The sequence below is a fragment of the Portunus trituberculatus genome, chromosome 33, assembly GCF_017591435.1.
Source record: "Portunus trituberculatus isolate SZX2019 chromosome 33, ASM1759143v1, whole genome shotgun sequence".
Taxonomy (NCBI): domain Eukaryota; kingdom Metazoa; phylum Arthropoda; class Malacostraca; order Decapoda; family Portunidae; genus Portunus; species Portunus trituberculatus.
In genome coordinates this window covers 2838553-2851052 of record NC_059287.1, presented here as the reverse complement: position 1 = coordinate 2851052, position 12500 = coordinate 2838553, and the positions used below count along the sequence as shown (strand labels likewise).

The 12500-nt window shown below is 40.3% G+C and overlaps 2 protein-coding genes across 3 annotated transcripts in view; one reads left to right on the top strand and one right to left on the bottom strand.

Moving 5' to 3' along the window:
* Positions 1–8856, bottom strand: part of LOC123512253 (mucin-22-like) — a 24347-nt gene extending 15491 nt beyond the window's left edge. Inside the window, exons 1-5 of the transcript XR_006677052.1 lie at positions 8715–8856; positions 8111–8377; positions 6472–6626; positions 4724–4931; positions 2101–2235 (exon numbers count right to left, since the gene is read on the bottom strand). The gene's annotated coding sequence lies outside the window, so the exon portion shown is untranslated. The remainder of the gene's footprint in view (positions 1–2100; positions 2236–4723; positions 4932–6471; positions 6627–8110; positions 8378–8714) is intronic.
* The window catches only part of LOC123512252, an 18685-nt gene that overhangs the window by 1198 nt on the left and 4987 nt on the right, over positions 1–12500 (top strand). Inside the window, exons 2-11 of one of the 2 annotated variants that reach the window (XM_045268523.1) lie at positions 246–416; positions 2140–2318; positions 2604–2760; positions 3499–3575; positions 4731–4923; positions 6480–6671; positions 7266–7403; positions 8138–8230; positions 8742–8929; positions 10313–10484. In XM_045268523.1, the coding sequence (XP_045124458.1) occupies positions 246–416; positions 2140–2318; positions 2604–2760; positions 3499–3575; positions 4731–4923; positions 6480–6671; positions 7266–7403; positions 8138–8230; positions 8742–8929; positions 10313–10460 (1536 nt within the window). In that variant the 3' untranslated portion in view covers positions 10461–10484. Of the gene's footprint in view, positions 1–245; positions 417–2139; positions 2319–2603; positions 2761–3498; positions 3576–4730; positions 4924–6479; positions 6672–7265; positions 7404–8137; positions 8380–8741; positions 8930–10312; positions 10485–12500 lie in introns of those variants that run through there. The other variant, XR_006677051.1, reaches the window with a different exon arrangement.

Genomic DNA, 12500 nt, shown 5'->3' with positions numbered 1-12500 from the left:
CTTTTCTTTCTTTCTTCTTCCTGTTCTTCTTCTTCTTGTTCTTGTTCTTCTTCTTTCTTGTCCTATTCTTTCTTATTCTCTTCTCTCTTTTCTTATTTTCCTATTCTTCTTCCTTCCTTCTTCCTCTTCACCTTTCACCTAAAGAAACTCGCGCATAACACTAATCTCTTACACAATACAAACATCAATAGAAGAACAACACAACAGGGACCTACACTGCCCAACTCTCATACCTTCCCCTTCAGAGCCTGCTGCAGGAGTTTGACGGGCAGGTGATGGCGCTGGTGGACTCTCGCGTGGCTACCGACGAGGCCCTTATGCTGTATCAGGTGGTGGCGTCCAGTCTGTACCGCCGCCTCGCCCGTCAAGACCACCTGCAGGATACTCTTAAGGGTCTCCAGCAGCAACAGGCACAGGTGATATCCTTCTCTGGTATCCTTCACGTATCCTTTGTTTTTTTTTCAGTTTTTCTTTATTTTTTTCAGGTTTTCTATCCTTTATGTATCCTTCACGCATCCTTTGTTTCCTTCAGAGGTTTTTTTTCACGTATTCATGTTTTTTTTTATGTATCCTTAGGTTATCCTTTACCTATTGTCTTTTATGTATCCTTTTTTTTATATCCATTTCGTTTCTTTCAAGGATTTCTCGTATCTCTCAATCATCCTTCAGTAATCCTGCATCTAATTTTGCTTCACTTATCCTTCATGGCTCTTCAATTTATTCTTCGTGTATTCTTCATACATATTCTTTACATTACTGTCACGTATCCTTCACTTATATCCTTGACTTATTCTTTAGTCACCCTTTACGTTTCTCCAAAGTATCCTTCAAGCATCTGCCACTTGTCCCTCGGCTACCGTTTCCGTTTCCTTCAAGTTTCCACATTTTCTCCAGTTACTCTTCACTAATCCTTCGAGCACTGCACTCTTCATCCTTTCCCATACACTTTATACGCTGGACACATTTTCTTCTCCCTTCACTTACTTCATCGCATCTTCACAATAATAGAAATAAACAGATGAATAAATAATAACAATGATAAAAACTCAACATTGTAGTTTTTTTTTTTTTTGCTAGACAGGGCGATAAAACTGGTAAAATATTCACTCACTTCACTGAAAGCACACACAAACACAATCACAAAATCACAAAACCATGAAGTACTTAAGGTTTCCAGGAGTCTCCAAGCGCACGGGTTCGAATCCTGGCCACGGTCCGAGTGGCCAGGATTTTCTCTCTTCCGGAAATTCTCTTGAAAAGCTCATAATTATGGTATAAAGAAAAATAATAAAAAAAAAGGAAAGAATACATAAACAAATAATACAACGCATAAAACTAGACGCATTCTAGACAACACTTATGCAACTTCACCAAACTTCACTTTATGTATACCAACAGAAAAAAAAAAAGAAAAAAAAAAATGAAATCAGAACACTAAGCAATGAGACACAACGAAAACACGAAACAGAAACACACACACACACAAAAAACACATCACACACTCAAAAACAGAACAAACCATTATTAACTTCACAAAACTTAAACATGAATATACTGAAAAAAAAAAAAAAATAGTAAAGAAACATTGACACGAACCACTAAAGCGCGCACACACACACACACACACACACACACACACACACACACACACACACACACACACACACACACACACACCGAAACATTTAAAACAAAAATAAAAACTATAGAGAAAAGTAAAAAATAATTAAAGAGATGAAAGGAGAACAACGGTAAAGAAAAGAGAAAGAAAAAGAGCAAAAGATTCAATAAAGAAAGGAACCAAAACAGAAGAGAAAAATATCGCACGGAAAAAAAAAATATATATATATAAAGAAGGAAAAACAACAAAAATATGACAAGAGGAGGAAGGACACTCGATAAACGTAAGAACAAGGGAAAGCATGGATCAAAATAAGAGAAAACAGAAGAACAGAGCAAGGAAGGGATAATAATGGGAAAGAACTGATGAAACGTGGAAAGAAAATAAAGAAATAAATGGATAAAAAGAGATGAAAGTGTGAAAGGGGGAATATGAAGTCAATATTTAAGGAACACACACACACACACACACACACACACCTTGAACTCCCAGAAATCACGTAGTTCCTCTCTTCACAGGTGGAGGAGAAGGTGCAGCAGGCAACGACGGAGGAGTTCAACACGCGGCGGGAGGAGGGGAGAGCAAGGACCCGCCAGGAACGCCTACAGGAGCAACTGAAGGAGGAGGAGCTGGTGTTACGACGAGCTCTCATCAACCTCCCCATAGACCAGTACAATCACCTGTTGGCCTTGTACAGGTGTGTGTGTGTGTGTGTGTGTGTGTGTGTGTGTGTGTGTGTGTGTGTGTGTGTGTGTGTGTGTGGAGTGGCTTTGGGTGTGGGGGAGGAGAAAGGTGAGTCAAAACAAGATAGACAGGTGTAATTAGATCTCTGTTTACGTATATACTGTACTTCGTGACTTCAATCTCTCTCTCTCTCTCTCTCTCTCTCTCTCTCTCTCTACCCACCCTACTTTTCTACTTAATCTACTAACTAACCCTCCTCTACCTATCCTCTAACAACCCTGCGCCCCCCCCGCCACAGCAAGAGAGTGCAGGGCGGGGGGCGGCACCTGGACCCCTCATCAGGTAAGGGGGAAGGAGGCGGTACGTCCGGCCCTCCCACGCCCCTCCGCCTCCCCAGCTACGCCTCCCTCAGCAGCCCCTCCAGGAATAGAACAGTCTCCCCCGCCACGCCTGAGGTGAGATAATACATGGATAGAGAGAGAGAGAGAGAGAGAGAGAGAGAGAGAGAGAGAGAGAGAGAGAGAGAGAGAGAATGGACGGATGGATGGATAGATAGATAAATAGATAGATAGATAGATTGATGGATAAATGAGTACGGAGATAGATAAATGGATATAAATAAGATAGATAGATGAAATACAGAAAAATAGATAAGTTACAGATCTATAGATAAATAAACTGATAAGATGTATAGACACGTAGGAAGATAGATATTTCAATAGGTTGACAAACAGGCATACATATATACAAACAGACAAAAAGATTAATTCTCTCTCTCTCTCTCTCTCTCTCTCTCTCTCTCTCTCTCGGTAAATCGAAATAGTATTCTGTTGTTTTAACCCATACACTCTTTCCATCACTTTCCTTAACCCCTTCAACACTGAGGCGCATTTTTACCACGAGTTTTTGAGAACAATTAAACCATTTTATTTCCATTAGCAAGAGTCTATGGAGGTCAGAAGATTAATGGCCACACGTCTTCACTATTCTAATCCCTCCTGACATGTTTCTGAGGCTGTATAAGATCATCAAATAGTAAGCAGAATGAATGTGGAAACGAGTCATGGTACTGAAGGGGTTAACCTGAATCTATTAATCAGTCACCTACTAACCACCTGTGTCTATCACCTGTGTGTTTGTCACCTGTGTGTTTGTCACCTGTGTGTTTACCTCTACTTTCCCTTCATTAACAGAAGTTGAGCGCCACTGGTCGTACTTCAGCTCGTCCCTCCCGGCCCCCCAGCAGTACTTCTCACAGTGACGACCTCAGGTACTACTACTACTATTACTACTACTACTAGTACTACTTTTAATTACTACTACTACTACTATTACTACTACTTTAATTACTACTACTACTACTACTTTTAATCACTACTACTACTACTACTTTTAATTACTACTACTACTACTACTACTACTACTACTTTTTAACTGCTCACTACCACTACCACCACTTTTAATCACTACTACTACCACTACTACTTTTAATTCACTACTACCACCACCACCACCACCATTTTTAATCACACCACCACCACCACCATTTTAATCACTACTGCCACCACTGCCACCACCACCTGCACCACCATTCTAATCACCACCACCACCACCACTGCTTAATCTGCACCACCACCACCACCACCACACCACCACCACCACCACCACCATTTTAATCACACCACCACCACCACTGCCACCACCACTACTGCTGCTTTTTAATGCTGCCACCACCACCACCACTGCTTTTTAATCTCACCACCACCACCACCACCACTGCTGCTTTTAATCACTACTACTGCTGCTACTACTACCACTACCATTTTTAATCACCACCACTCACCACCACCTGCTGCTACCACCACCACCACCACCACTTTAATCACTACTACTACTGCTATTTTAATCACCACCACCACCACCACTTTTAATCACCACTACTACTACTACTACTTTAATGCACTACTACTACCACTACCACCACTTTTAATCACTACTACTACTTTACCTGCTACTACTACTACTACTACTACTACTACTTTTAATTACTACTACTACTACTACTACTACTATTTTTTTCCGTTACTATTGTTCTTCTTTGTATTGAGTTTCCTGGCATTTCTCTTTACTTTTCCTTCTTGTTTTTTTTTTTTTTTTATTGTTGCTCCAGTCATTCGTTCTCACTCATCTTTTTTTTTCACTTCCATCCCTCTCTAATTCTTCCATCTATTCCTGCTACAACAACAACTACTACTACTACTACTACTACTACTACTACTACTACTATTCGTTAAAACATTCCAGAACACACAAACATACCTTATAACACATTCAGTTACTACTCTTACTACTACCACTACTACTACTACTACTACTACTACTACTATTATTGCTGCTACTTCTACTGCTACTATTCACCAAGCAGGTCTGTGGAGGAGTCCATGCCTGAGGGGCTGGCAGGAGGCATCAGGACCTGGCGACTCTTCCTGCGCCATCGTCGTCGCCGTCAGGAGTTGCTGGAGGAGCAGGATGACGCCGCCGGCAAGAGGGCCTCCGCCACCGCCCACCTTCAGGCCATGGACACTCACAAGACGCAGCTACTGAAGGAGGCGAAGCAGGTGCAGGACTAAAGATGTGGAGATAGTGTTTTGTTAGGTTAGGTTAGGTTAGGTTGGGTTATGTTAGGTTAGGTAAGGTTAGGTTAGAAGTTAGGTTAGGTTGGGTTAGGTTATGTTATGTTAGGTTAAGATTAGGTTAGGTTAGGTTAGGTTCGTTAGGTAAGGTAAGGTTAGATTAGGTAAGGTAAGGTTAGGTTAGGTTAGGTTGGGTTGGGTTGGGTTGGGTTGGGTTAGGTTAGGTTAGGTTCGTTAGGTAAGGTAAGGTTAGATTAGGTAAGGTAAGGTAAGGTAAGGTTAGGTTAGGTTGGGTTGGGTTGGGTTTACATTACAAAGAATTGTATAACATCCATAACATCTCAACCCCCAAAAAAAGTAAATCAAGGTATGCCTAATCTGAACTAGCTTAACCTCACCTCACCTAACCTAACCCAAAACAACCTAACGAAACCAAATTCAGCCCAACCCAAACCTAACCTAACCAAACACTATCACACCTAACTTAACTTAAAATAACATATAGGACGAGTATAAACAACCTAACCCGGTCAATCCCAACTTTCTCACTTCACCCAACGTAACCCAACTCAACCTAACCCAACCACACTTTTCCTGCTTAAACTCTTCAGTACTAGCATTCATTTTTTGCCTTGAGTTTTGGGTATGTTTAGAGGATTTATTGACATTAGCTTGAGTCTATGGAGATTAATGGCCACAGTTTTCACGATCTTAATCCCCACATAGGTTTGAAGACATTTGTCCCTGTGTTCTGGTTAATTCTTTGTGAATCTTTTAGGGAACTTGCATTTTAGTGGGAGTTTTTTTAATGTTTTGTTGCTTTTGGCTAGTTTCCCTCTTGCATTAGAAAAAAAAAAATGACAAGCAGAATGAGTATAGAAATACGTCATGGTACTGAAGGGTTTAACCTAACCTAACCAAACCTAACTACCTAACTCAACCAAACCTACTACTACTACTACTACTACTACTACTACTACTACAACTACTAATACTCGTACTAATACTTCTTCCATTTCTCCTACTTCTTCTAACTTCTATTATTACTACTACTTCACTATTACTACCACTTCTACTATTACTACTACTACTACTACTACCACTGCTGCTACTACCACTAACTGCTGCCACCACTACCACTGCACCACCACCACCACTACTGCCATTACCACCACTACTCATTACTCTACCACTGCCATTACTCCTGCTGCCTGCTACTACACCACCACTGCTGCTGCTGCTGCTGCTGCCACTACTACTACACTACTACTACTGCTGCCACCACTACCACTACTACTACTACTACTACTTCTGCTACTACTACTACTACTACTACTACTACTACTACTACTACTACTATTACAACAACAACAAAAAAAACAACAACAACTACAACTACTACTACTACTACTACTACTACTACAACAACAATAACTACGTACTACTACCACTACATATAGCTACTAAAACCAAACTAACCAATCCAAACCTTTCTCACTCAACCTAACCTAACCTAACCTAACCTAACCTCACCTAACCAGCTGGAGGCGGCCATCGAGCACACCACGAAGGAGCTGCGACAGGTGGACGAGGACGCGGAGATGGTGCTGGTACTGCGGGGACGCCAGGTGAAGGTAGACCTGCTAGCCATGACACAAAACCTCAGGCCGGACTTCACCAACTCCTGCCTGGTGAGAAACGAAGAACTGAGGCGCCTGGAGAACATGGCTGAGGTAAAGTGGTGGTGGTGGTGGTGGTGGTGGTGGTGATGGTGATGGTGGTGGTAGTACGAAAGATAGATAGATAGACTGGATAGATATGTAGATAGGTGCACTAAGTAATGGTAGTAGTCGTTACATATAGATAAATAAATAGATACATAGATAGATAGATAGATGGATAAAGTAAATAGATAGAAAAGTTGTTGATATCTTAGTAGTAGTAGTAGTAGTAGTAGTAGTAGTAGTAGTAGTTCGTCTTTCGTGATGCATAGCAGAGAGTGATGATAGCAGAGAGAGAGAGAGAGAGAGAGAGAGAGAGAGAGAGAGAGAGAGAGAGAGAGAGAGAGAGAGAGAGAGAGAGAGAGAGAGAGAGAGAGAGAGAGAGAGAGAATGGACAAATGAATATTCAAACAGCAATAATAATAATAATAATAACAAATACAGTACAGTAAAATTAATAACAAAGAAAATAAATAAAAGATAACTTACATTTTATCCATGAAAGAAAACGAAACACAAATTACGTATCATAAAAAACGAAAATATAGAAAGGGAAACTCGTACAAAAATTTAACCCAGCATTTCAAAAGACTTGTTCATTAACAGCGGTGTGTAGAGAGTGCGGGGAAGGAAGGCACGGAGGGCGAAGGGGAAGAAGCGGAGAAATTAAGGACACTGCGAGAACAACTACAGCTGGAGGTGGAGCTGGCAAGACAAGACCTTCATCACATCAACACTTTTAAGGTGAGAGGATCGACGTTCTTGAGTTAATAAGTGCATTTCTGAATTATCTTTGTTTACATCAACGTTACTGTCATTCAGTGAAGAAAAGTCTGTATAACCACCAGGCTATCAATTCAACACGGGTCATCTTAAACACAGCGCCACACACTCCCACACACTCCATACACACTATCTACTGAATCAATCAAAACCTAACCAAACCTAACGTAACCTGACCTAACCATACACACTTTCTACTGAATTCATCAAAACCTTACTAATCAACCTGACCTAACCATACACACTATTTACTGAATTCATCAAAATCTTACTAATCATGTACTCAATTTACTGAATCAATCAAAATCTAACCAAACCTAACCTAACCTAACCATACCATACATATTATCTACTACATTAATCAAAATTTTAGAACTTAACCTAACCTAATCTGATGTAGTGCTAGAATGAAAACGCTTATTTTTCTTAAATATTACAAAAAAAAAAAAAAAGATGAACTGCCTTGAAATAAATTAGTGAAGTGAATCTTAGCGTAACTGAACCTAACCTGACATAACTTATCGTGAAATAAAATGAACAAATAAAACTGAATTAATCTATACCTAATCTATTTGAGCCTAACCTAATCTACCCTACATTAAAATCAATTAATAAACTGAATAAATCTCGGCTTAATCAAACCTAACTTAGCCCTCCTAGAAAAATACCTGCAGTAACATTGAGGTGCGTCACAGGTGGGGCGGGACGTGATCACAGCGGCGGTAGCAGAGGGGGGCGAGCAGAAGGACCCTTCACACCTTTACGCCTCCCTGCAGCGCCTCCAGCAGGTAAGCCACGCCCCAAGGAGAGACACTCACTCCTGTCCAGTTTGGTAGTTGGTGAGTGACTACCACCGGGAAAGACTGCCCCTGTGACGGTACTCAAAAACAGGATTCGAAACCGTGAACCATGTGTGAGATTGCTTCGCTCTTGTTCTGTAAGTGAGGAATGTATTAACCCCTTTCAGTATTGTAACACATCTTTATTATTATTTTTTGGTGTAATTAGACGATTTTATTGACATTAGGAAAGGTGTATAGAGGTCAGAAGATTAATGGCCGGAGTCTTCACTATTTTAACCCCCACTTAAGTTTCTGAAGCTGTATAGAGTCGCCAAATAGTAAGCAGAATGAATATGGAAGGGGTTAAAAGAATAGCGGTGTGCTATGGCATACTATTAAGTTCTTATATATGCACGTAACAACCAACCAATTCACCAACAACCTCAAATTCCTCACCACAAACTCAAATCTCACCATTCACAACGCTCACCTCTTCCTCCCTCACCTCCGTCCACAGCTACAGGGACAGAGGGCAGAGAGTGCCGCTGCAGCCTCTAGCAAGGTGGAGCGAGGGGTGCGGCGCTCCCGGCGAAGAGTAAATCACTTGCAGAAACAGGTGGACGAACTGGCGCGAGAAATTGACGACCTTCAGGCTCAAGTGACGCAAGCCCAGCCCGAGGTGCATCTGGCCGAGCAGGAAACCAGGTGCGTGAGTGGGGGGCAGGGAAGGGAGAGAGAGAGAGAGAGAGAGAGAGAGAGAGAGAGAGAGAGAGAGAGAGAGAGAGAGAGAGAGAGAAGACGAAAAAAAAAAAGGAAAATGAGAGAATGAAAGATTTAAAGATTGAGGGAATAAGGAAGAAGAGGATATGAAACAGTGGAAGATGGAGAAGAGGGGGAAATATAAGAAAAAAAAAAAGAAAGAAAGATGAGAGAATGAAAGATTTACAACCCGAGGGAATAAGGAAGAAAGCGAGTAAACGAAGCAGTGGGAGAGATGAAGAAGAAAAGAGGAGAAATAAGAAAAATAGCAAAAAATAACAACTACAAAAAGAAAATAAAGTGATATATATCTTTGTTTATCAGTTCATTCCACTCTTAAAGAACAGAGAATATTTTTAAAAGTACAGAAAAAAAAATAAGTAAATAGAAGTAAATCAAGTTGAAGACGAAAAGTACACAACTTCTAATAAACATCAACAAATAAAAGCAGAAAGGAGCAAACCAATATATAGGTTCCGCCGTGGTACAGTGGAACCATGCGTGCTTTGGGGTCCGAGGGTCTCCAAGCGCACGGGTTCGAATCCTGTCCACGGTCCGAGTGTAGGTTGGGCTTCCTCACTCGGGGCAACGGTTTCCTAGCGGGTGGGCTTTGAAATAGGAGGTACCACAAAAAATATCACCTTTAGTCCAAAAATTCCCGTGAAAAGCCCACGTGGTATATGAAAAAATAAAAGAATCGAACAAAACAAGACAACGAAACACACAAGCAAGAAAAACAAACAAGGGAAGGAGAGAGAGAGAGAGAGAGAGAGAGATAAAGGGGAAAACCTGAAAGAATAAGAAAAAAATGATAAGACAGGAATGTGAGTAATTTATAGATAGTGGTTGCTAAGAGGTAGTGAAAGAAAAAGTGATAGAAGAAGGAAATGAAAAAAAGGAAGAGCGGACGGACGTAAAGGAAGAGAGATAGATACAAGAGTGTCCGGATAAAGGAAACACTAAATAAAAAGATAGATAAAAAGTAGATAGATAGATAAAAGGGAAGAATAAATTGAATGAAGGTAAAAGAAATACTACTACAAATAACACCACCACCATCCTACTACCACTATTATCAACACCACCACTAACAACACCAACCACTCATCACCACCACCACCACTACCACTATTACCAACACCACTAACAACACCAACCACATATCACCACCACCACCACTACTACCACTATCACTATTACCAACACCACTAAGAAGACCAACCACCCATCACCACCACCACTACCACTATTACTAACACCACTATCAACACCAACCAACCAACCACCACCACCACAATCAACAACAATCTTCAACCTTCTTCTTTACAGGTTGCGTCGAGTGATGGCCTGTAATGACCTATCAGCGCAGGTCAGGCAGCGTCACTCCACTATCCTTGACCTTCAGGCTGAGTTGGACACGTTAAGACTGCGCACCTTCCCTATGCTTTCCCGCCCCACGCCTCAACCCACCCTGTAACCCTGTAACCTTCTCCGCTATCAGGTAAGATCAGTAATTTATTAGATAGGTGAGCATAGATAATTGTATAGTGACATTATCTCCTCCAGTACTGGGACGCTTTTTTTACCTTGAGTTTTGGGTATGATTGGATTTTTATTGACATTAACAAGGGTCTATGGAGGTCAGATCAGTAAGTTATTAGATAGGTAAACGTAGAGAGGGATAAGTGTATAGTGACATTAACTCCTCCAAAACTGGGATGCTTTTTTTTACCTTGAGTTTGGGTACGGTTAGATCATTTTATTGACATTAGCAAAGGTCTATGGAGGTCAGATCAGTACTTTTTAAGATAGGTGAGTATAGATAGGGATAAGTGTATAGTGACTTTAACTCCTCCGGTACTAAGACACTTTTTTTTACCTTGAGTTTTGGGTATGATTAAATTTTATTGACATTAGGAAGGGTCTATAGAGCCTAGATCAGTAATTTATTAGATAGGTGACCATAGATAAGTGTATAGTGACTTTAACGCCTCCGGTACTAAGACGCTTTTTTTTTTACCTTGAGTTTTGGGTGCCATTAGACCATTTTATTGACATTAGGAAGGGTCTATGGAGGGAAGCAGATTAATGGCCACAGTCTTTACTATTTCAATCCCCACATAAGTTTCTGAAGCTGTATAAAATTACCAAATAGTAAGCAGAATGAATAAGGAAACGCGTCATGGTATTGAAGGGGTTAATTAGCAGGTAAAAAGATAGGTAATTGACTACTTGATAAACCACATAAGTGTAAAAAAAAGTATAGGTACAAAGTGATTTAGTTAACAAGTGGGTAGAGATTAATAATAATCAAAGACAGGTAAACACATAAGGGTGATAGATAGATAGTGATTCAACAGGTAAACAAACGAGTAATTAGTATGACAGGTAGACGCAGAAGATAAGTACAGTGAATGAATTAACCCCTTCAATACTGAAACACATTCCTATCTTGAGATTTGTGTACGATTAGACCATTTTATTGGCATTAGGTCTATAAAGGTCATTCTGCTTACTATTTGGTGATTTTATATACCTTCAGAAAATTATGTGGGGATTAAAATAGTGAAGACTGTAGCCATTAATCTTCTGCCCTCCATAGACCCTTCGTAATGCTAATAAAATCATCTAATCATACACAAAAATCATGGTAAAAATGTGTCTCAGTACTGAAGGGGTTAAAAATAAGCGGAAAAAAATAGGTGAAGAAATAAATAATCAAATAAATAGACCTAAAACAAACACTATGCACACACCAACTATTACTATCAGACACTATTCTATACTTCTATCCGCATCTTACACAACAAGACAACAAATCAACTGCATACATCAACACACAACACACGCGCCTGACTTGACAAACAACACGCTCAAAATAACTGATGAGTCTTCACGAGTGCTTTCGAAAACATCATAATCTAACTCTCTCTCTCTCTATTTCTTCATCACTCCCTCTCTCTCTCTCTCTCTCTCTCTCTCTCTCTCTATCACTTCCCGTCACTTCCTTTCCCAAGCAGCGTGGAAAGACCCTCCCCAATCACGGCTTTCCCATCCCCATATCAATTACTGTTTTGTTGGTGTTGTTATGTGAGATGTGTTACTCGGAATATTACAGTTATTACATTGTTATCACTGTTACCAATATCACAGTTGTTTCAGTGGTAAGGCGCTGCGGTAATGGATGCTATATCTATTAATTTTTATCCCCTGCAGTACCATGGCACGTTTTCATATTTATTCTGGTTAATATTTGGTGATTTTATACAGCTTCAGAAACTTATGTGGGGGATTGAAATAGTGAAGACTGATCATTAATCTTCTGATCTCCATAGACACTTCCTAATATCAATAACTCGTGATAAAAAATAATGCGTCCCAGTGCTGAAGGGGCTAAGAGGACTGGCAATGTAGTGGGCCTTTTATTTATTTTTGTTGCCATTAATCTTCTGATCTCCAAAGACCCTTCCTAATGTCAATGAAATCGTCACATCACACCCAAAACTCGTGATAAAAA